This window comes from Oryx dammah, unplaced genomic scaffold (assembly GCF_014754425.2).
Source record: "Oryx dammah isolate SB20612 unplaced genomic scaffold, SCBI_Odam_1.1 HiC_scaffold_22, whole genome shotgun sequence".
Classification (NCBI taxonomy): Eukaryota; Metazoa; Chordata; class Mammalia; order Artiodactyla; family Bovidae; genus Oryx; species Oryx dammah.
The window spans coordinates 26,540,898-26,563,550 of record NW_024070206.1 but is presented as its reverse complement, the minus strand read 5'-3'; the positions used below and the strand labels follow the sequence as shown (position 1 = coordinate 26,563,550).

The 22,653-nt window shown below is 38.8% G+C and overlaps 1 protein-coding gene across 3 annotated transcripts in view; it reads right to left on the bottom strand.

The window, feature by feature from the left end:
- Positions 1 to 20,678, bottom strand: part of THOC1 (THO complex 1) — a 36,936-nt gene extending 16,258 nt beyond the window's left edge. For 2 of the 3 annotated variants that reach the window (XM_040264701.1, XM_040264704.1), the window contains exons 1-11: positions 19,970 to 20,678; positions 17,498 to 17,571; positions 17,344 to 17,404; positions 16,058 to 16,124; positions 12,137 to 12,255; positions 11,649 to 11,697; positions 11,151 to 11,246; positions 5,796 to 5,878; positions 4,794 to 4,867; positions 2,721 to 2,829; positions 1,377 to 1,508 (exon numbers count right to left, since the gene is read on the bottom strand). In XM_040264701.1, coding sequence (XP_040120635.1) covers positions 1,377 to 1,508; positions 2,721 to 2,829; positions 4,794 to 4,867; positions 5,796 to 5,878; positions 11,151 to 11,246; positions 11,649 to 11,697; positions 12,137 to 12,255; positions 16,058 to 16,124; positions 17,344 to 17,404; positions 17,498 to 17,571; positions 19,970 to 20,023 — 918 coding nt within the window. In that variant the 5' untranslated portion in view covers positions 20,024 to 20,678. Of the gene's footprint in view, positions 1 to 1,376; positions 1,509 to 2,720; positions 2,830 to 4,793; positions 4,868 to 5,795; positions 5,879 to 11,150; positions 11,247 to 11,648; positions 11,698 to 12,136; positions 12,256 to 16,057; positions 16,125 to 17,343; positions 17,405 to 17,497; positions 17,572 to 18,511; positions 18,599 to 19,969 lie in introns of those variants that run through there. The other variant, XM_040264703.1, reaches the window with a different exon arrangement.
- Positions 20,679 to 22,653: the final 1,975 nt, after the last annotated feature.

Genomic DNA, 22,653 nt, shown 5'->3' with positions numbered 1-22,653 from the left:
CTCATAGGTAACGGCATAATGTACTGAAGTATGGATTCATCTTTCTTTATCTTGCTTGGCAGCTGTAGCACGCTTTCAATGTGAGAACTTGGGATTTCCTTCAGTCCCTTAGTTTTTCCACCATTCTCTCCCTTCTGTTCTTTGGAAATCCTCCTTAAATACATGCTGGAATTTCTCAGTCTATCTTCCATGGCTCCTAACTGCTCTCAGGTTAGCAAAAGTCTGTCTCTTTGTGCTGTGTTTTGGGTGAACTTTCCATCACCCGTTCTCTTGTCATCTATGTCCAATCTATTGTTTAATTCTATGTGCTGTGCTTTCAATGATCATATTTTTCATTTTCAAGACTCTCAATTAGTTGTCATATTAAACTGTTCTATTTCATTTCTGCTCACATTTTTCAGTTTCACAACTTCCCATTCTCAAAGGATGTTCTATTGTCAGTGATCTCTTTGATCATCCAAAACATACGTATTTTAAAGTTTTGGAACATATACATCAATAGTTGATTTTGTCGGTGATCTTTCTTAGCACTGGGTTTCAGAATTCATCAGAGAGTTTTGAATGGAAGGACAGCCTTTGGCAAAAGAATGGTCATATACTATCTTAGCTTCTTTTCAAAAGTGGGTTAATTTCCACCCCAGTCTCTGGCGTCAAGCAGGTGAATATTTTTTTGTGTGGCTTCAGCTGGTCGTCCCACATGGAACCCACCTGGTCTCACTTATAGCCAAACCCTTGGGTGCCACCACCTGCTTGGAATATAGAATCCAGGAGGCCCAAGGCTTTCTTTTCACTTACTACTTGGCAGTTTTGGTCCATGAAGATATTTATCCAGCTTTGGATAAGGAAGCCCGGCTTTGTCTTTGTGGTTTTCTCTTTTTATATTTTACCTATCATTGCTATGTGTTTGGAGCAAAAGAAGTGAGCTGAAACAAACTCAATATGCCATCCTGACTAGAAATTTACACAATCCTTTAGCATTGTAACTGAAAAAAACTTACTTATTAAACTGTATAAATAAAATTAGCAGGGAATTTAAAAACCCCTTATTTGTACCTAAATGGCAAATTAATTACAAAATATTTTCATAAATGCAAATTAAATCCTAACTTAAGGTTCAAATATATGTACTTGAAAGTAACTAACACCCACTTATCCTAAAGTAAATTTACAAAACAGACAATGCAGAACAATTTTGTTTACCTTTGAAATCAGTCTTACTTCTACAAGAAAAAAACAGGACTCTCAAACTAACATTTATCAGTTTTAACAAAAAATAAAGTCAGAAACTTTTCTACTGTACTTAACTTACAAGGGTATCATCTAAATTAAAAAAAAAAAATTTCTTACTGTGCTTCATGAAAAAAGGAGATTCATACCTTTTCACTTGTTAAAAATTTTGCAAAATATACATGCTCTCCTCCTGTTTTCAATTCTTCCATCTTTTTCCTTGAGGCCTGAGTATCATCTAATTTATAACTCTTAAAAACAGCTAGGACTTCTTCAGAATACTGCAAAATAAAAATACAAATTAATTTGGCACTGTTGCCCAATCACTTGCTTAGTGCTTCTCTGTATCAAAATAATCTATAATTTATTCCCAGTTAACCATATACACATACTAAAGGCACATTAAGGAAGAAAAATTATGACAGCAAAATAGGATAAAACTATTCTGCGTGAGATTTTATGGTTATTCTAAAACTAGGAATAAGCTCTCTACTTCTAAAGATATGTGATTTCTTAAACAGTATGTGTAAGGAGAAAACAGAGACGGGAATGTTTTGAGAGAATAAAGACATTTGTCAGTAAAGTTAGCTGTCTAATCAGCAGTGGGAACTCTCAAGCCTCTTCTGTGCTAAAGACAGGGACCAAATAAAAACATGATGTCAAACCCCATCCAGTTGAGGGACAATTCCAAGTGACTTCTCACTTACTATTTAATCTCAATTTGGACACTTATAGAGGAAAAAAAAAAAAAGTACTGCATATAAAATAAAAACTTTATTGCATATAAAACTTTAAAAAGTAATACAGAATACACACTATTCTACTTTTAAAAGCTATACCTATTAATTTTAGATTCTTTTTACAACAAAAAGGACAAACTGATCTTTAAGTGGCCAAGAAAAGAAATACAGAGAATTCTTTAAAAAAAGTTAGCAAGTTTTTCCTACAAAAGTCAGACAGCAAATATTTTAGACCATATGACTCATCAAATGGTCTCAACTACAAAAGTCAGCCATCATAGCACAAAAGCAATCACAGATAATAGGTAAATCATTGGTGTGGCTGTTTGCCAATATTGTATTAACTTTATTTACAAATGCAGGCATTAGGCTGGATGTGGTCCAAGGCGACAGTCTGCAGAGTCCTGTTCTAACAGGATAGGCAAAATAATTCTGTGCAAAATAAAGGCAGAATGTAGTCTGCAAACAGTTTACCAATGCATGTTGACAATACTATGTAAAAAATCAAACCAATATAAAAAAACCAAAGCTGTAACTACTAACCTTTAAATCCTCAAATAATTTATAAACTGCTCTCAAAATCAACTGTTTACATAGTAATCTACAGCTTACCATCTATATTATGAAATAGGTATAAAAACATAACAGGCATAAGAACCAAATAGTGAAAAGTATGCTGGACAAGAGTCAAGTTCTGACTCTGCCATTAGCTATAAAATAATGGGCTTTTGGTACTCTGCAACGGCAACTCACCTTGAGAAAAGTTTTCCATGAGATTTTCTCATAGCATTGCACAGGGTTCCTAAAGTAATCCTGAAGTGACCAAAATTTTCGGTACAGGTTGTAATCAATTGGAATGGAGCTGATAAAACAAATGTTACATTCAATAAATCATTTAAGTCCTTTTAGAAGTATCTAAATGCTTTAGTTTTCCTTGGGGCACAAATTCTTTTAAAAAGCTAATGAAAGCCATGGCCTCTTTCCCCAGAAAAGAATACAAATTCATAAAATACTTATATAAACTTAACTATAAATAATTTCAGGGGTTCTCAGACCCTTATTCTGTCTTTATCTTCGGTAGTGGAACCCCTGAATTTTGGCTAGATACATTAAGAATTTAAGGCTATGTTCCCAACCTCTCTTGCACCAGGTGTGATTAGATTCTGCCCAATCAGTTGGGAGTGGGAGTCACATGTCCTTTGTGGGCCATTTTTCACCATTTTCCCTTTTCCCTGGCTGGAAGGCAGATGTGATGATGAACCATCCAAGCCTACAGGAAAAAAATGCAAATACCCAGGGACAGTGGACTAAGAAGTCAGAAGGAACCTGGGTGCCCAGATGATCTCCCTCAAGGGCTACTGCGTCAGCCCTGAAGCGCCTGTCTTCAGACTTTTACATGAGAAAGAAGTTAATTTCTATGTGGTTTAAACTAATGTTCATTTGACTCTACTGTTAAAAGTCAAAGGTGCTATATCCCAACCAACACACTAAGTTAAGCAGACCTAGTAGGGAAGAAACACATTAGGTATATATCAATTTAGGATTACAAAAATGGCATTACTAGTTCAATCTGGATACATTACAAAACTTCAGTGTGAACACATATTCTTTTAATTTTTAATTTTGTAAGCAATCATTATGCTATAAACTGTTTCAACTTTTGATTTTAAAACAGACATTCAGACTTTATATCAGCAAATCCTGTTATTAGAAACGGCCAATGAAGTCTTTTAGTATTAACCATGTTAAAAATGGCTGCGGTATCAACTACTTCATATCCTCCAGTATCTACAAAAATATTTCCACATCACCACTTAAAATTAATTCTGTCTGTAAACATAATTGCACACTAGCTTATTCCATTCTTTCTGAATAAACCTTAAAAAGTTGAACCTATGGATAATAGTTAGCATCTTTGCTAAGCTTCATGCCCAGACAAATATTCCAAAAAACACTGTAATTTTATACAGGAAACAGGAACTAGGTTTAGTGACCCATATACCACCATGATTGCAAAGTGAAATGGAAGGGAGAAAGCTGCCTGTGGTCAGCTTTTCAAACGTTATGCATCTGTATAAGGTCAGCCACACCTAAACAATAGACTGCCGGCACACAATTTAGAAACCAATTGATTCAGTCCATTAGTGATTTAGGAGTTAAAATTTTAAGACATAAAGTTACAAATAAAAGGAATCTGTAAGCATTATTTCCTTCTTCCTTGTCTACATTCTCCTACCTCCTTCCTCTCTCTACCTTCAGTTCAGTTCTGTCACTCAATCGTGTCCGACTCTTTGTGACCCCATGAATCATAGCACGCCAGGCTTCCCTGTCCATCACCAACTCCTGGAGTTCACTCACACTCACATCCATTGAGTCAGTGATGCCATCCAGCCATCTCATCCTCTGTCGTCCCTTTCTCTTCCTGCCCTCAATCCCTCCCAGTATCAGAGTCAACTCTTCGCATGAGGTGGCCAAAGTACTGGAGTTTCAGCTTTAGCATCATTCCTTCCAAAGAAATCCCAGGACTGATCTCCTTCAGAATGGACTGGTTGGATCTCCTTGCAGTCCAAGGGACTCTCAAGAGTCTTCTCCAACACCACAGGTCAAAAGCATCAATTCTTCGGCGCTCAGCCTTCTTCACTGTCCAACTCTCACATCCATACTTGACTATTAGAAAAACCATAGCCTTGACTAGATGGACCTTAGTCATCAAAGTAATGTCTCTGCTTTTGAATATGCTATCTAGGTTGGTCATAACTTTTTACTTGGTAAATCATTAAGGTATTTTCTGTGTAAATCAAGAAATCTGAACTTCTAAACACTCACCAGGTTGTTGGAGCTTCATCATCTCCCATTTCACCTTCTTCTACATCCATTCCTTCTTCTCTGTCCTCTGTGTGCTAAATTTTTAAAAATGTAATTTGGTCATGAAGCAGTTGTCAGGCAGAAGAGAATTCTACATGACAGGGATCCAAGAACTCAAAAGCCGTATGACAATAAGATAATCATGAAGACACAGTGTAGAGTTTTAAACCAGTACTTTTCCAAATATGGTCAGTAGATTCTCTCCATGAACAGAGAATCTATGGCCAAACATGATTTGGAAATATAGTACACAACGATCTTTTGTGAGAAGTGAGAGGATCATTAGTACACTAAGGACTCCATGAATCACAGTAACTAACTCTCAAAGGGAATTTAAGTAGTTTTTGTCCCCAACTTTAACTGAACTCTGAAAATCTTCCCCAACTCATACACATAACACTTATTATCTGGGAACACTTTAGGATATGCTTGGTGTCCAGCTCCATATTGAAAAATTTTAAACAACTAGTTTACATAGAATAGTCCAAGAAAAACCTAAAAGATACATAAAAGGGAAAGGAAAAATCTTAAAGTCAGTATCATTTCCAAATTGACAATGATTACAATTTAAAGGATAAATTAAGTATTCTGGTTAATTTAATGTGAAATATTAGCTATATCTAACTGAAAACCTTTTAAACTTCATAACTTGCTCCTAAACGAAGAGCAGGTAAAGAATGCCCCACCATTCGCCAACTCTGGCCTGTCTTCAATGCCATGTATGCTAGTCGGGTCCGACTCTTTGGGGCCCCATGGGCTGTACAGCCCGCCACGCTCCTCTGTCCATGGAATTTTCTAGGCAAGAACACTGGAGTGGGTTGTTACTTCCTTCTCCAGGGGATCTTCCCTGACCCAGGGATTGAACCCATGTCTCTTGAGTATTCTCTACCACTGTGCCACCTGGGAAGTCCTAGTTATCTCAATAATTTAAAATACGTTCTGTTGATTTCACATCAGCCTCACCTTCTGACCCAAGGTGCTTTCCTGCTCATTGGTATTGAAAACAGTGACATTTTCCAGATTAAATTGACTCTGCAAGTTAAGACCTATTAAAAAAACAAACAAAAAAGATTTTCAAAGCAAACCCAAACACCTAAACCAGTTTAAGAATACAACTTTGTTGTCATATAAGTAAAATATATAAAATGATAAATAACTAATTAAGCAAAAGATCAAGTCAGAAATAATATCACACTTGATTTTCAAATTCTTTCTAAAATTCATTTCTTGAAGGTGCTTTTAGAGTATGCAGAATTCTATATATACTAATACAGATATAGTTGATCTGTTATTTATGAGTGCTCTAGAACAATTTTACAGAATGCTTTATGTACTAATTTATGATTTTGCTGAAGCACAATCAGAAACTGTATTACTCAGATAGTATAAATGTGTAATAATATATACAAAAAAGTTATAGTGAGAGCTATGTTTCTCACTGTCAGGGAAAGAAGTTAGAAATAAGCAGGTCTACTGGTGTGGGATTAGACTCACAAGTTATCAGTCACTGTGATATCACTGTTTTTGGTCATTGAAGAAAAAATGTAGACAGATAACATAAATAAAGATGCATATGTATATGTTAGTATTTATACATATCTTTCCAAGCTCTGTCCACTGAGATGGCCTAGAAGCAGTGATATTCTAGTAATAATTAGCATATCTAGGGTCCAGATCTTGTCTTCTAAACACCATTTTAAAAATAAGACAAATCAGGCTCTTTGGAGAAGTGGCTGATTCCAGCGGCTAAGAAGGAAAAATACATGATGCACTTGGACTATCCTTTTATATCAGGAATGCATGAAAGAGATCCGATGGGGAGAACTAGAACAATCTGAACAAAGTAAATAATGATATTGTGAGATTATAATTCATATAAAATAAATATTCATGAGTTTCATTTTGAAATAGATGATTGAACTGATAAATAAGCAAGGGAAAGAAGACACAACTGTTTTTTTTTTTTTTTTTTTTGGCTGCATTGCATGGCTTATGCGATCTTACTTCCCTGACCAGGGATCAAACCTGGGCTCTCAGCAGTGAAAACTCAAAGTCCTAACCACTGGTCCGTCAGGGAATTCCAGAGACAACTCTTTAGAGAAGAATCCCAATTCATAAATGTAGAAGGTATGAAAGAGATAGAAAATTACCACCAGGAAACCTAATAATAATCACTCTAGGCAAGATCCACTGATGAACGCTACTAAACTCAGTGGGCAAAGATTTAAGGAGGAAAAGAATATCTGCAAAGCTTCAAAGTATCTCCCTCCAAATATTTATTAATTACAAAGGGTAAAATAGTAGCTTTGTAGTAGAGAAATATAGCACTCAAGGATACTATGGTAATTAGGTGATCAATGATAACATCCCCAGCAGAAAGATACATCAACACCATGCTGAAATATGCACCAAGAAAAGCACATCACCTCTGTGGTCTTCTTCCTCAAATCCACAACCACAATCTAACTGTGAAAAACACCAGACAAACAAAAATGGAAGGGCATTCTACAAAATACCTGACCAGAACTCTTCAAAACTATGAAGGTCATGAAAAAAATTGCAAAGGCTGAGGAACTGTCACTGACTGGAGAGATTAAAATGACATCACAACTACATGCAGGATCCTGGATTGGATCCTTAAACAAAAAAAAAAGCAGTGATAAAACTGATAAAGTCTAAATAAAGTACTGCACCAATGTTGATTTCTCAGTTTTGATAAATGTACATAGTATGTAAGAGGTTAACGTTAGGTGAAGCTATTCAGGTACTTTATAGTATCTTTACATATACTCTAGACTTTAAGTCTAAAATTATTTTAAAACAAAAAGCCTCTTTTTTTTTTTTTAAAGAAAAACCAATATGCTAGATATGAAGTCATTAAGCTAGTGAATGAACTTGGCTCACCATTCTGTATTACTTACTTAAAATATCTTAGTCTAGCCTCTATTACTCAATAGCACATGACATAATTCTCCATTAGGTTAAAAATTTCAGTCATACTTAACTAAATTTAATGGATAAACTACATGCTAAAACAGCTTTCTAAAGGTCTTGGGATATACTCTATTTACTCTTCAGCATCTACAAACACAAGAAAAAAAAAGTACTACAAGATATCCCCAAATGCCAACCTAGCTTCTGTTAGTAAGGATGTTTGGAAACTGGAAGGCATTTGCATCAATGGTAAGACTGTAAAATGAACCAGCCACTTTGGAAAACAGTCTGGTGGCTCGTCAAGAACTTAAACACAGAGTTACCACGTGACCCAGTAATTCTACTCTTATATATCTCCAGGAGAAATTAAAACAGTTACCATATGACCCATCAATTCCATTCTATGGATATGCCCAAGAGAAGTGAAAACATACATCCGCACAAAACTTGTACACAAATGTTGACAGCAGCATTATCCACAATAGCCAAAAAGCAGAAGCAACTCAAGTGTCCATTAACTGACAAATGGATAAACAAACTGCAGTCTATCCATACAGAGAATATCATTGAGCTGTAAAAAAGAATGAACTACTGATACACACAAGACAGGTGAACCTTGAAGAGGTGAAGCTGAGTTAAAAAAGCCAGTCACGAAAGACCACATATTGTATTATTCCATTTTTTTAAATGTCTAGAATAGGAAAAATCCAGAGATGAGTAAGTAGATGACCTATTCTTCGGGGCTTGGGAGAGAGGCAGGGATGGGGGTAAGTGCAGAGTGACAGTTAGTGGGCACAGGGCTCCTATAGGAGGAGAAATGTTCTAAAATCAGCTGCAGTGATGACTGCACAACCCTGTGAATATACTAAAAAAACAGAAAACTGCACATTTTCAATGGAGAACTGTATGGTATGTGAATTCACATCTCAGTAAAGCTGTTAAAAAAATAGAAAAAGTTGAGCTTCCAGTAACAGAAGGCTAATAATTAGCTAATTAACAATTCAGATTAATCCTCTCACTAAGGACAACTACAAACTTGGATCAATTACATTAATTCTATAAATTCTTACAGAGCATAAACCCTGTTCACAGCATTGTTTTAGACAACGAAATAGAAAAATTGGTTTTTCTTAAAAACTGTAAAGAGCTAACGTTCAGTGAGGAATGTATTGCAAAAACCAAGAAGGCAAGAAAGATAAGCAATGCAGCGTCAGCACTCAAAGCCACTTCTGTCTGTCAAAGAGGAAGAATCCATTGCAAACTGAGCCACTCTTTTAGCAGCTTCCTGAAGTGAGGATGTTAAAAATAAATCTGAGTCCAAGGAAGGTGCGGAATCTAACAAATCCTGCCCCAACCACCTTCTAGGCTGGGACTTACAGGGTTACGTCCTTGGGTAGGGATGAACCAAACTGCAGCCCAGTGCCAAGCCTTCTCGATGACCTAAGCAATCACAGACCTTGAGCTGGGCTAGAGGAAGGTAAGCTTACACTAGTCGTAGTACCTTCTAAGGTGCCTGGCAGATCACGAAAGCCCTTTTCTGGAGAAAAGTATCTAACCCAGGCCTCTGAATTATTCCTTCAAATATCTTCTCAAACATAACATCAAACGCTAACCAGAAACACACAAAGAGATAAGACAGTGAGAAACAGGCACAAGTGTGAGTGACAAACAGCCGCAAGGACTTAAGACACTGGCATTATCAGACACACAGATAAAGGTAACAATGCCTACCCCGGTTAGACAACTAAAAAACAAGTTTGAAAACAGGGAATAAGAAACTAAAAAGTGACACAGCAGACTTAAAGACTTTCTAGAAATGAAATATACAATTACAGAAATTAAGAACTCATTTTGCAGATTATTCTTAGATGAACTGAGAAGTAGTAAACCAGAAAACATTTCTAAAGAAATCACGCAGAATGTGATGGAAATGGGACTTGCCTGGTGGTCCAGTGGCTAAGACTCTGAGTTCCCAGTGCAGGGGGCCCAGGTTCGATCCCTGGTCAGGGAGCTAGATCCCACATGCTACAACTAAGACCCAGAGCAGCCAAAAAAAAAAAAAAAAAAGTGTGATGGAAAGAGAGACAGATGAAAAATGCAGAAAGTGTAAGAGACAGACAAAGTATAGAATGTTAACTAGAGTTCCATAAAGAGAAAGCAGCATACACAATATCTGAAGAAATATCAGCTTAAATTTTTACAAAGTGGATGAAGGACAACCAATGCACAAACTCAAGATGCCCACAAATCTGAAGAATGATAAATTTTAAAAATCCAAGCTTAGATACATTATATAAAACTGAAAAACCAAAAACCCCACAAACAAAAGAACAAACAAAAATTCAAAGCAAAAGAAAATTTCAAGAGTAAACAGAGAAAAAAACAAAACTAGATTATCTTCAAAGGAGTTAGACTGACATCTGACTCCTCTCTAGAAGACAAAGGCAAAGTAATGATGACCTTCCACTAAATGAAATCCTATATCCAGTGCCAACCTACTTCAACCATTCTATCTAATCTTCAACCATTCTTCGTAAAGAAATAAAGATTTTCAGACAAAACAAAATTTGCACTACAGAAAAGTCTAAAGGGGAAAATAGTCACAGACAGAGGATCAGAAATACAAGTTGTAAATACACTGGTAAATTGAAATTAATCCTGACCACATTTAAATAAGAGGAAAGAAAAAAAGCAGAGACACAGCAGGACAAAAAGAAAGTCACAGGTAATTTTGCCACTGGTAACACAAACTATAGGTCTTACCACAAGCAGGCACTGCTGTAAGCTCTTCACATATTTTAACTCATTTAATCCTTACAACATGTGAAGTAGGTGGTAGATTAGCCTGATATTAAGGAAGGGGTGACTGAGGCAAATAGACAGTTAAAATCTGGCATATCTGAACAGACTGTGGAGGGCTCGAGAGAACTGCCATGCTTCACTTTTGGACCTGAACAGTGGTAATACAACTATATGCTTTATAATTATTATACTATATGCTTACTTTATGCACTTTTCATACTACTGTTATATTTCACAATGATAAATGAACAAAAGTAAATGTGGCTAAACAGTGATTGAAGAAGAAAATGGAAGCAGAAAAATAAAAACATGATTCATGTCTACATATTTCAGTGTGATTCAACTGTACATTATTATTAATAAGCTTTGAACTTGAAGAATCAATGGCTATGAGTGTTACCTGTATTATGCACTGGAATAGGTACAACTATTTACAAGTAAACGAAAATCAAGTGACAATTTCCTATGCTATCTTTCAACTTTTTAGAACCTTTTTTTTTTTAAAAATCATCATGGTATATTCTAGTCCATGAAAAACAGGTAAAAATTTTCCTGCAAAGCAATTTATGTACAAAAGCTCACCTGATTTCTCAGATAAAGGGAAAAGCCTGGCCAAAAAGAGTTGAATTCGTCCACAGAAGACTGTATTCTGGGATTTTGATAATCTTCGTAGGAGATCTAACAACAAACGGAAACAAAGGTTACACAGCAGAGATCATTCTATATTTATTACAATATACCCAATGTCTTAACCAGTTCAAAAGTATTTTCCTAAAGCAGTTCTCAAAATGGGGGTAGAAACTATTTTTTGTCACAAAAAAAAGGACTAGAAAATTAAAAATAAAATGAGTTTAACATGGACAAGATAAACTTAACGTTTGGTTTTCATTAAGTTTACACCTGGAACAGGAATAGATAAATTTAAAGCAAATGATCAGTTTTAATAAATCAAATTGCTATTTTAAAATGAAGATACAATCTACTTAAAAAAAATTTTATCACTTGTGTTTAATTCAACCACCTGGTTTCCTGGCCATATTTCCTTCTTAAAAACCAATCATTTACTGCTCAGTTACTTACCATTGCACATACGTAGTAAATAATTTTTCCCAGCAGAATAGAATGTATTCTGAAATTAAGACAGAAATTATTATTATTGTTCTGAAGTTGCTGCACATTCTTCAATAGTAAGTCACAGGAAGTAAGATTTTAAAGAATACTAATATGTGCTGAATCTACTATGCCGCTTTCAATTCTTCTAAGCAAATAACATTTTTAATGAAATATTTTCAAACATATAACAAAGACGATTCTAAGTAACTTTTAAAACATGTAAAAGTGTGTGTTTTCCAGGTAACTGTTTCTACTCAAATTTTGTACTGTCATTTTTATCTCCATGTGACTCTTACTTGGCTTTTCCAAGAGAGCAGAACATATAATTCTCATAAAGGTAAACTTTTTAGCAATCAGCAAAGTCAGAAATAAAAGCCACAAACGAAACAAACTACGCTCAGAACTCTGGATCTACAGGAAGCTAAAGATAGCAGCAGAAGAAATAAGGCACTTACTGATTTCCAAGTAGCAACGTTTCTTTCCACAAAAGTGAATATTGTGTCACACTGATCCAAAGGAAGACAGTCCAAAACATCTCCCAACAATACAAAAGGTGTAGATGCTGTACAAATACCTTCAAGTGGAGCACAAGCCAATTTCAAAGTTTAAAATATGGCTGAGTAAAAGAGCTCATGCAAAAAATTTTGAAGATAATCTTAAAGGTACACTTTGTCCATCCTAACAAGGCTGTGAAAAGCAAGAAACAGAAGCAACCTAAAAGTCCCCAAGGAAGATATACTTAAGTTTATTTAAGTTTTGGTATGTGTCATCCTTGATAACCCTTCTAGAGCATTTAGTATATGTCAGGCACACTAAGTGCTTCACATACACGAACACATGTAATCCTCATAACCCTATGAGGTAGAGAACATTATCTCCAGTTTACAGAATGGGAAAACTGAGACACAGAGAAGTTAAATAAGTTGCCCAAGATCATAGAGCCAATAAGCGGTAGAGCTGGGATACGAACCCAGGCAGTCTGGCTCCACAGTCTGTTTTCTTCACCACTAAGCTATTCAAAAGAATATAATGCAGCCAATTAAAAACAATGGTTATGATGACTATAATAACTTGGAAAATGCTTATGATTTAATGTCAAGTGAAAAAGGCAGGGCTCAAAACTGTATGGATATTATGGTTATAACAATAAAATCTATTAAAAAGACTAGAGAGGCTAAAATCATACACCAAAATAAATTGTAGTTTTTTGAAGTAGAAGAACTGGAACTAGTATTTTCCCTTTCCCTCATTTCCAAATGTTCTGTAATAATGCTAAATTTAAATTGTCTTTGTCATTTGAAAAGATCTAGTTCAAAAAAGATAACAAAAAGGTTTGACACTAATTTCAGTTCTTACTATACTTTTAAAATATACTGTTGTTTCAAAGAAAAAATTGGTAAAATAAAAAGCTACGTCTAAATTCAATCTTACTAAAGCAATAAACTAAAGACTTTAAGGTCATCTAGGCTAGTTAAAAATGCTTTTATTTCCCTACTCATTCTTCCTTCTATTTTTCGGTAATAGATACTAATACTTGTTAAGGGTTTAGGAAAAGTAGCCACTTCAGCATGATATGTAAAAAAAGTATCTAGGGGCATTATTAGCCCCTAATACTGCATTAACACAGTAGCTCAGAAACAGGAAGTAGTATTTCCAGCTCTACACTGCACTGGAAAGATCACAGCTGGAATGTAATATGAGGGATACTGCCTACAACTAGTGAGGCATAAAGCAGCAAAGTTCAACTCAATGCAAAGGAAATCTGATCATCAGAACCAGCTAAGAGAAATCAAACGGTGAGCTTCAGTTACTGAGGGGAAACAGGACAGGCCAGACACAAGACTGAACCAGATGACCTCCAAAGTCCTCTAACACTAGATCTGTGATACTTTGTGTCCTGTATATCCAAGAGATTAGAGAGACATACTCCCTGCCCTTAGCTGAAGTATAATTTGGCAAAATCACACACATTTAATTACAGAACTTAAGAAAATTACCTAGATTCCACTCTCAAAGATTCAGTAAAACTGAGTGAAAGCCTGGCAGTCAATTTGAAAATGGAGCTTCACTGGTGATTCTGATGAGCTGGGTTATCACATGATTCCCCAACACTGTCACAACCCGTGACCCAGCCTCTATGCTGCCCTCTGAGCTTCATCTTAACCTTGGCCACAGACACCGCTCCTGAGTTCCCACACACCTTGCTATGTTCAAGCCTGCATGGTTTTGTTTACGATGTTTTCTGCCTAAATAGGCTTCTTCCTCTCTATCACATGGTAAATTCCTACTCAGTCTTTCAAAGCATATAGTACATACTGCATCTAAAAAACTCTTCTGGTACTTTTGTGTAGGCTACCCCATATCTGCTTCTGAAAGCCACTGTACATAAGTTATAGTACTTATCATATCCAAACTGTTTATTGTTATTATGTAGACTATGAGCTTTTTAAAGGTAGGCATTCTTGAAGGTTTTCACCAGTGGAGAGTCTGACACAACAGAAGCTCAATAAATATCTGCCAAGTTGAGTTTAACAAAACATGTTTATGGACAATTAGAAAATCTGTCACATAATAAACAATAATATTGGTCTCAAGAAGAAAATTTTCCCATCAAATTAAAATAAAAAGGTATTTAAACTTTTATTCATGGCTTAACTGAGTTCTTAAGTCCCTATCTTTCTCAAACAAAGTTTTAAACACAGACTTTGCATAACTTCAAGCATTTGCCAACAAAGGTCCATCTAGTCAAAGCTATGGTTTTTTCAGTAGTCATGTATAGATGTGAGAGTCCATAAAGAAAGCTGAGCACCGAAGAACTGAAGCTTTTGAACTGTGGTGTTGGAGAAGACTCCTGAGAGTCCCTTGGACTGCAAGGAGATCTATCCAGTCCATCCTAAAGGAAATCAGTCCTGAACATTCATTGGAAGGACTGATGCTGAAGCTGAAGCTCCAGTACTTTGGCTACCTGATGCAAAGAACTGAGCCATTGGAAAAGACCCTGATGCTGGGAAAGATTGAAGGCAGGAGAACGGGATGCCAGAGGATGAAATGGTAGGATAGCATCACTGAGTCGATGGACATGAGTTTGAGCAAGCTCCAGAAGTTGGCAATGGACAGGGAGGCCCGGCGTGCTGCAGTCCATAGGGTCGCAAAGAGTAGGACACGACTTGAGTGACTGAACTGAACTGACTGAAGCATTAAAAACATTACCAGTTTACAAGAATAATCATATCAGGATAATCAATGAATGAAGTAGATGTTGCAAACTGTTTGACAGGAACTGGCAAGGAACACTCCATTGCAGTACTCGTTAGAATATGCTTAATAAATGATGATGAATAAGCATTTCATACAAGTTTAACTCCTAAAGTCAAAATTTATGAACTACTTAAGTTCATAAAATTGCTTACAGCTACACTGGAAGATCACTTTTACCTTGTATGTTTCAGTTTTTTTTTGTAGGAATAAGTATCAAAATAATAAATATGAATAGTGCTTTACAGATTAAAAGGCACTTTTCACATAAATTATATGAATAAATCAAAGGAATATTTTAACAAGACTAATTAAAAAAAGAGTACTGATGAGCTACTTTTTCATTGCTTCTTTATGCAAATATTTAACGAGCTACTACTGTGTATTAGTCACTGTGTACTTACTACATGCCTTTTTACAAGTCTGCTGAAACTACCTCCTACTACCCCTGGCCCATCTTAACCAACCTCTACCGAGTTTTCTTGCCAGCAGTTTCTCCCCATCCCACGCCTTTCTCACAGGTACTCTTTAGCACAGCATACAAAGCCCTTTACAAATGATCCTAACTTACCCTCCTGCTTCTTTCCTCATGGTTCTCATCATCCTCTCACCATCCTGCTCCAGTTTTTTTATAGCCCTTACACCCCAGCTCCTATGTTACAGTTTTCTTTCTAGCCCATCCTGGTCCCTTCAGACTCTGAAGTTTAAAGAATCACTTCAACTATACTTCATTCCCACTTCAATTACCCCCAATAAGACATTTACATGTGTTTCCTCCATGAACCACTAGATTCTTTATAGGCAGGGAATATGTTTTATTCACCACTGAATCTCCAAGTCCTAGCTCAGTACCAGGCACATAGTAGATGCTCAATAAACAGGCACTGGATGAACAAAGTAAGTGGCAAACAAAAATATGTCAAAGTGTACACTGTATACTAGTGACAAGAAATAACCGTGAGCCACTTTCAGTGGGACTTCTCGGCAATGGGGGTCGGTAGGCAGAATTTGAAAAATGAACAAAATCAACTAGGTAGAGAGGTATGGGGAGAATACGTTTTCAATAAAGCATGTCAAGTCTAGGATTATTTTAAAACCAAACCAAACCAAACCATACTTACCTTCAGTTACTCCCCCAATAGCAAGAGAAATAATAGCTAAAACGTTTTCACATGATGAATGATTTATCTACCAACAAAGGAGAAAACAACTTAATTTAGGAACCAGAATTTAGACTAATTTGATAATAAGAAAAACATACCCTCTGACATTAAATTGATTATTACAAACATTGGATAAGGATATTTCTCACAGAGGATAAAATTACTAAGAATATTTTTTAAATGAATGATAAGAGCCCTAACTGTAAAGTATATTAAATAAATAAGCAGCAGGTGATTCACTTAAAATCCAAGAGTCTTGGGAAGATGGTTATATTAGCGTGATTAAGCCTGTAAGCTAATCAAGTACAGATGCGCTGAGGCCAATAAGTCACTCAAAGGCACCAGACAAAAGACTGGGCCAGGGGGATTAACTGTACTAGTGCATCAATATGTCTGGGAAGGGTTTTATTAATAATAGAAGAGAGATGATGCTTAGGTGTGATAATATCATAAAAACCAGCATTTATTGAGTGTTTATTAAGTGTCATTTTATGCAACCCTGTAAAAATGGTGTTTCCTCTCTTACAAATGAAATTGAGGCTCAAAAAAGCAAGGTAACCTTGCCCAATGCCTGACAACAGGTGACTAGGTCTGAAGAAGATGACAAAATGAACACAGAACTGTCCTAAAGAACGGGACACTGTTTTATGGTCACTGGAAAAGAATCTAGCTTCTTGGGATCCAAGCTTTGCTAAACGAAGAATAAACTGTTGGAAGTTTTCCTTTCGAGTGATCCACTAATGGTACACAAAGTCAGATTTTTCACGTTTAAATTTCTGTACTGAAGTTGGATAGGCTCTTGTTATCTATTACTAACTGAGAAGGAGGATGCTGATAAGGAAAATGAGGGCTTGGAATCCGTGTCGAACATCCTTGGACTAGACTTCTCATCCACTCCAGGATGTGTCGCTGTTTATACAGCAAAGACAGGGCCCATCTTCAAGTTCTAGTTCTTGCTCAGGAAGACCTCGTGTCAACTTTTCTTATACATATTCAATGGCAGAGAGCTCTGCTAATTTATTAAACCAAACTCTTAAATTGCACCTATGCTATCAAAACCCTTATTCATTATGTAACTCCTATGCTATCTATGACCAAGTTAGGTTTCACAGACTAAGCAGTTCACTCCAGGAAAAAATAGTCATGGTTAAATATCTATCCTAAGAATAAAAGCAAATTAAAAAATAATATTTACTAATCTGCCAGCAAAATTTTAACAATAAATAAAGGAAAAACATACTTACAATTTCTTCTTCTAGAACACCTCTAAAAGCCTGGTCAAGGGTACATTTTTTTTCATTTTCACTATTAAAAACAAAAAACACCTGCATTTTTAAAACAGCTCAGGGTAAGTATAAAGATTTCAATGAGCCCAAGTCATGGATATTAATGTCTTACCTTCCAGGTAACTGGCTAAAGGTATTCAACAAGGGCTTGATATTTTTGCTGTTCAGGGCCTCTCTCGTAGATTTCTAGAAGAAAAAAAAAAAGCACATAAGTTGAAGGATTTCTTGTTCACTGAAAAACATACCACTCATTAATTGTATGTCTAACTAAAAAATGTTTATACCTGAGAAAAATTACCTGTCAGTTCAGCAGTAATTCTCATTCAAATGCTACTTACTCATCACTTGAAGCTTGTTGAGAGCTTCCCAGCTCAGTTTTCTCATTCCAGGTTTTACTGCCTATCTTTCCTTTATGCTATTCATTCTGCTTTAAAAAATATCTCTTAAGTGGCCCCTTATTTACAGGTTTTGTTTCACAGCTTCCTCTAAAGGTCCTTAATAATGTTATCCCGCTCAATCTATCCAACCTTACTTCCCAGTAACGCCAAACACATACTCTCCACTAGGCTGTAGCCTTTTTCCCATCATTTTCTATCAAGTTCACTCTAGTGTATCCATGCACATTGTTCTTCCCACATGCTCATGCAAATTCTATCCATTCTTCAAGACCCAACAGAAGTCCCACTTCCTCTAGGTAGCTTGCACAGCACAGTCCCTGACATCAAGTAAACACTGATGTCTTAAAGTACTAAACCTGCTGACTGTCACAAAGTAGTCGTAAATGAAAAAGAAAAATACTGCCAAGTCATTCACTCTGTGAAAATTCACATACACTTGGAAAATCATCTTGTTACCTCACAGGAGTTACATTTATACTGGAAACGGTCCATTCCTGACTGTGAGTAGGCTGTGTAATCTTGGTGCGTGCAAGCTCAGTGGTGTCCGACTTTTCATGACCCCCTGGACTGTACCCCGCCAGGCTCCTCTGTCCATGGGATTCTCCTGACAAGAATACTGGAGCAGGTTGCCATTCCCTTTTCAGGGGATCTTCCCCAACCAGGCAATGAACCCACATCTCCTTTGCCTCCTACACTGGCAGTTGGGAAGTGCGTAATCTAGAACATACCCCTTTGTCTCTGTGCTTCATTTTCCTCACCAGTTACATATGTGGGTTGTTGTAGATCCTTATTACCACCAGCAGCAGTGGCATCACCTGAGAACTTGTTAGAAACGCAGAATCTCAGGCCCCATTCCTACGAAACCAGAATCTCATTTAACAAGATCCCCAGGTGATCCCAACCCATGCTCAATCTTAAGAAGCACTGGGCTAGATGATCTCCTATTAAATAGTCCCTTCCAGGACTGATATGACCTTGGACACACCTAACAGTTTCTCCTCGCAGAATTACAGAAAACTAGGGACGAATACAGTCAAACGACTTAGAACAGGGTTCTTCATTTGGTGATGGGCAACATAAAAAGATTACTGAGTCTGAAGTCAGAAAAAACAGTGAAGCAAATCATTTAACTTTTATGTTTTCAAACTGTGGTGCTGGAGAAGACTCCTGACAGTCCCTTGGACTGCAAGGAGATCAAAGCCGTCAACCCTAAAGGAAATCAACCCTAAATATTCTTTGAAAGGACTGATGCTGAAGCTCCAAACTTCGGCCACCCGATGCGAAAAGCCGACTCACTGGAAAAGACCCTGATGCTGGGAAAGACTGAAGGCAGGAGAAGGGGGTGACAGAGGATGAGATGGTTGGGTGGCATCACCGACTCAACGGACATGAATTTGAGCAATCTCTGGGACATGGTGAAGGACAGGGAAGACTGGCATGCTGCAGTCCATGAGGTTGCAAAGGGTCGGACACGAATTAGCGACTGAACAACAGAGGGTGGGGCTGGGGGGCGGGCTGTCTGTTTCTATCTCATCTACTGTGGATAATTAAACACCCTACTTCTCAGGGCTATTCTGATTTAAATAAGCTAACATCAAAACGCTCTGCAAAGTGTTTCCCCAAATGCTTAAATTACTGTTCCCCAAGGCGGAAGTATAAAATGACAGCTGACAACCCTTCCCAAGCCGATCAGTTTGCCTCGCCCCACTTAGGACCGTCCTCATCGATCTCTAAGGAGTTAAAGGTTAAAGGGTGATGAATAAGGGGCGAGAAGAGCCACCTGGCAGTTAGGAGGCGGGGCGGGAGCCTGTTCTCGGGACTAAAACCATTCCCGCCTTCCCTCTAGAGCAGACCCCTGCCAGTCCTGGAAACACCCGCCTGGCTAAGCGAGCACCGCAGAGAAGCAGGAACCAAAAGGAGGTAGTCTGCGGGTGAGCCCTCCACGGAGGGCGGAGGGTTCCGGGACTCGCCGGCGGAAAGGAGGCGGCGGACCGCAGAGGACTCTTGGAAGAGGCTAGTAAAGCGCCTTTGCCGCCTCCTCAGCCCACGACAGGGCCGGGAACCCGTCGCCACGGCGCAACGCCTCTGTCCGCGCTTTACCCCAGTGCAAAATTCAAGTAATTTCAGGGAGAGGAGAGCAACAAACAGTGTTGGCCCGGGGCCGCGCCCACCGGTCCTCAACTCACCGTAAACCGCGTCCGCGCTTCGGGCAAACTGAAGAGCGGCGGCGTCGGAGACATCTTCTTGGCTGCGCGTGCCCGCCAATTCGTCGCGGCGCCCGCGGATGACGTCAGGCCGGGAGCAACGAGAGTGCCGGCTCCGTGCGCGGCTAGAGCGGCTTGTGGGCGCAGGGGCGGGTCCGGTGGCGTTTGGGAGCTTCCCTGGTGACGGAGGTCGGGAGGGCGTTGGGAGCCAGGGTTAGCCACTCAACGCCCGATCCGGGTTCGTGGGTAACAACCCATGGGGTGACTGCAGGCGCGCGGCCTCGCCCTGTACACGCTGCGGGTTACAAGCCGGGACGCGCGGGCTCTTGGCGGGGGTTTTCCTGGTTTGGAAAGTCGGGTGAATGACGGCTGGTTACGGCTCGATGGGCCGCAAGGGAAGGTAGTAGCCGTCTGAGAATCCAAGTTAGGCGGCTTATCCGGGAGCTCCGGGCTGGGGAGGTGACGGCAGTGGCCTTCGGATCAAAGTCCTTCTTCCCGCTGGAGTGGTCCCAGCTCCAGATTCGCGCATCTGCCTTGCAGGTCACGGTTCCTGTCGCTCAGGTGCGGTTCCATCTTCTGAGAAATAAAAATAATGCTTGTATCCCTGGGCTGTTGAGCGTGAATGAAGTCATGAATGCAAACGTGGCTTGGGTAGCAACGTAATGTCTGGGGATTCGTTCATTTTGCTGGCAGAGGGCTCTACTGAACGAGGAAGATTGTGGAGGAACGCAGTACTCGGCGCTGATTGGATAGTCGGTGGCGCCAAGTCCCAGGGTTAAGGCACCTGTTGCAAGACCCAGTCTTCTGCTCGGTTTCCTCCCTCGTCTCCGTTCACTTGGCCAATGAGAAGCCAAGCGGCACTCGACTTTCCGTTGGCATTATGCGGTGGGGAAAGAAGCACTGACCCAAACACTTGCTACCAGCTCTTATCCACCTGCACATGTTCCTAAGTGAAAGCCTGGCGCGCTTTACCTGGTTCCCTTCGTGGATATCCAGCGAGAGTACAGGACGCTAACAAAAATATAACTTTGCATAATCTTGTCCCTAAGTGGGAATTGTGAACAGTGATGGCTACCTGGAGCGTTGCAGGTTTTTTCAGAATCAATAGAGTCGTTCAGGTTTGATTGTACAACGTACATTGCCAAATTGCTCAGATCAACTGGTATTAACTGATATAAGAGCTGGTGTAATCGGATTATTATCATATTATGGATGATTGTTCGGTTCATTCGCTCAGTCGTGTCCAACTCTTTGCGACCCCATGAATCCCAGCACACCAGGCCTCCCTGTCCATCACCAACTCCCGGAGTTTACCCAAACTCATGTCCATGGAGTCGGTGATGCCATCCAGCCATCTCATCCTCTGTCGTCGCCTTCTCCTCCTGCCTCCAATCTCTCCCAGCATCAGGGTCTTTTTCAATGAGTCAACTCTTCGCATGAGGTGGCCAAAGTATTGGAGTTTCAGCTTCAGCATCATTCCTTCCGAAGAACACCCAGGACTGATCTCCTTTAGAATGGACTGGTTGGATCTCCTTGCAGTCCAAGGGACTCTCAAGAGTCTTCTCCAACACCACACTTCAAAAGCATCAATTATTCAATGCTCAGCTTTCTTCACAGTCCAACTCTTACATCCATACATGACCACTGGAAAAAATATAGCCTTGACTAGACGGACCTTTGTTGGCAAAGTAATGTCTCTGCTTTTTAATATGTTGTCTAGGTTGGTCATAACTTTCCTCCCAAGGAGTACGTGTCTTTTAATTTCATGACTGCAATCACCATCTGCAGTGATTTTGGAGCCCCCCAAAAATAAAGTCTGCCACTGTTTCCCCATCTATTTGGCATGAAGTGATGGGACCAGATGCCATGATCTTCGTTTTCTGAATGTTGAGCTTTAAGCCAACTTTTTCACTCTCCTCTTTCACTTTCATCAACAGGCTTTTTAGTTCCTCTTCACTTTCTGCCATAAAGGTGGTATCATCTGCATATCTGAGGTTATTGATATTTCTCCCACTAATCTTGATTCCAGCTTGTGCTTCTTCCAGCCCAGTGTTTCTCATGATGTACTCTGCATAGAAGTTAAATAAGCAGGGTAACAATATACAGCCTTGACATACTCCTTTTCCGATTTGGAGCCAGTCTGTTGTTCCATGTCCAGTTCTAACTGTTGCTTCCTGACCTGCATATAGGTTTCTCAAGAGGCAGGTCAGGTGGTCTGGTATTCCCATCTCTTTCAGAATTTTCCACTGTTTATTGTGATCCACATGGTCAAAGGCTTTGGCATAGTCAATAAAGCAGAAATAGATGTTTTTCTGGAATGCTCTTGCTTTTTTGATGATCCAGTAGATGTTGGCAATTTGATCTCTGGTTCCTCTGCCTTTTCTAAAACCAGCTTGAACATCTGGAAGTTCACGGTTCACATATTGCTGAAGCCTGGCTTGGAGAATTTGAGCATCACTTTACTAGCGTGTGAGATGAGTGCAATTGTGTGGTAGTTTGAGCATTCTTTGGCATTGCCTTTCTTTGGGATTGGAATGAAAACTGACCTTTTCCCAGTCCTGTGGCCACTGCTGAGTTTTTCAAATTTGCTGGCATACTGGGTGCAGCACTTTCACAGCATCATCTTTCAGAATTTGAAATAGCTCAACTGGAGTTCCATCACCTCC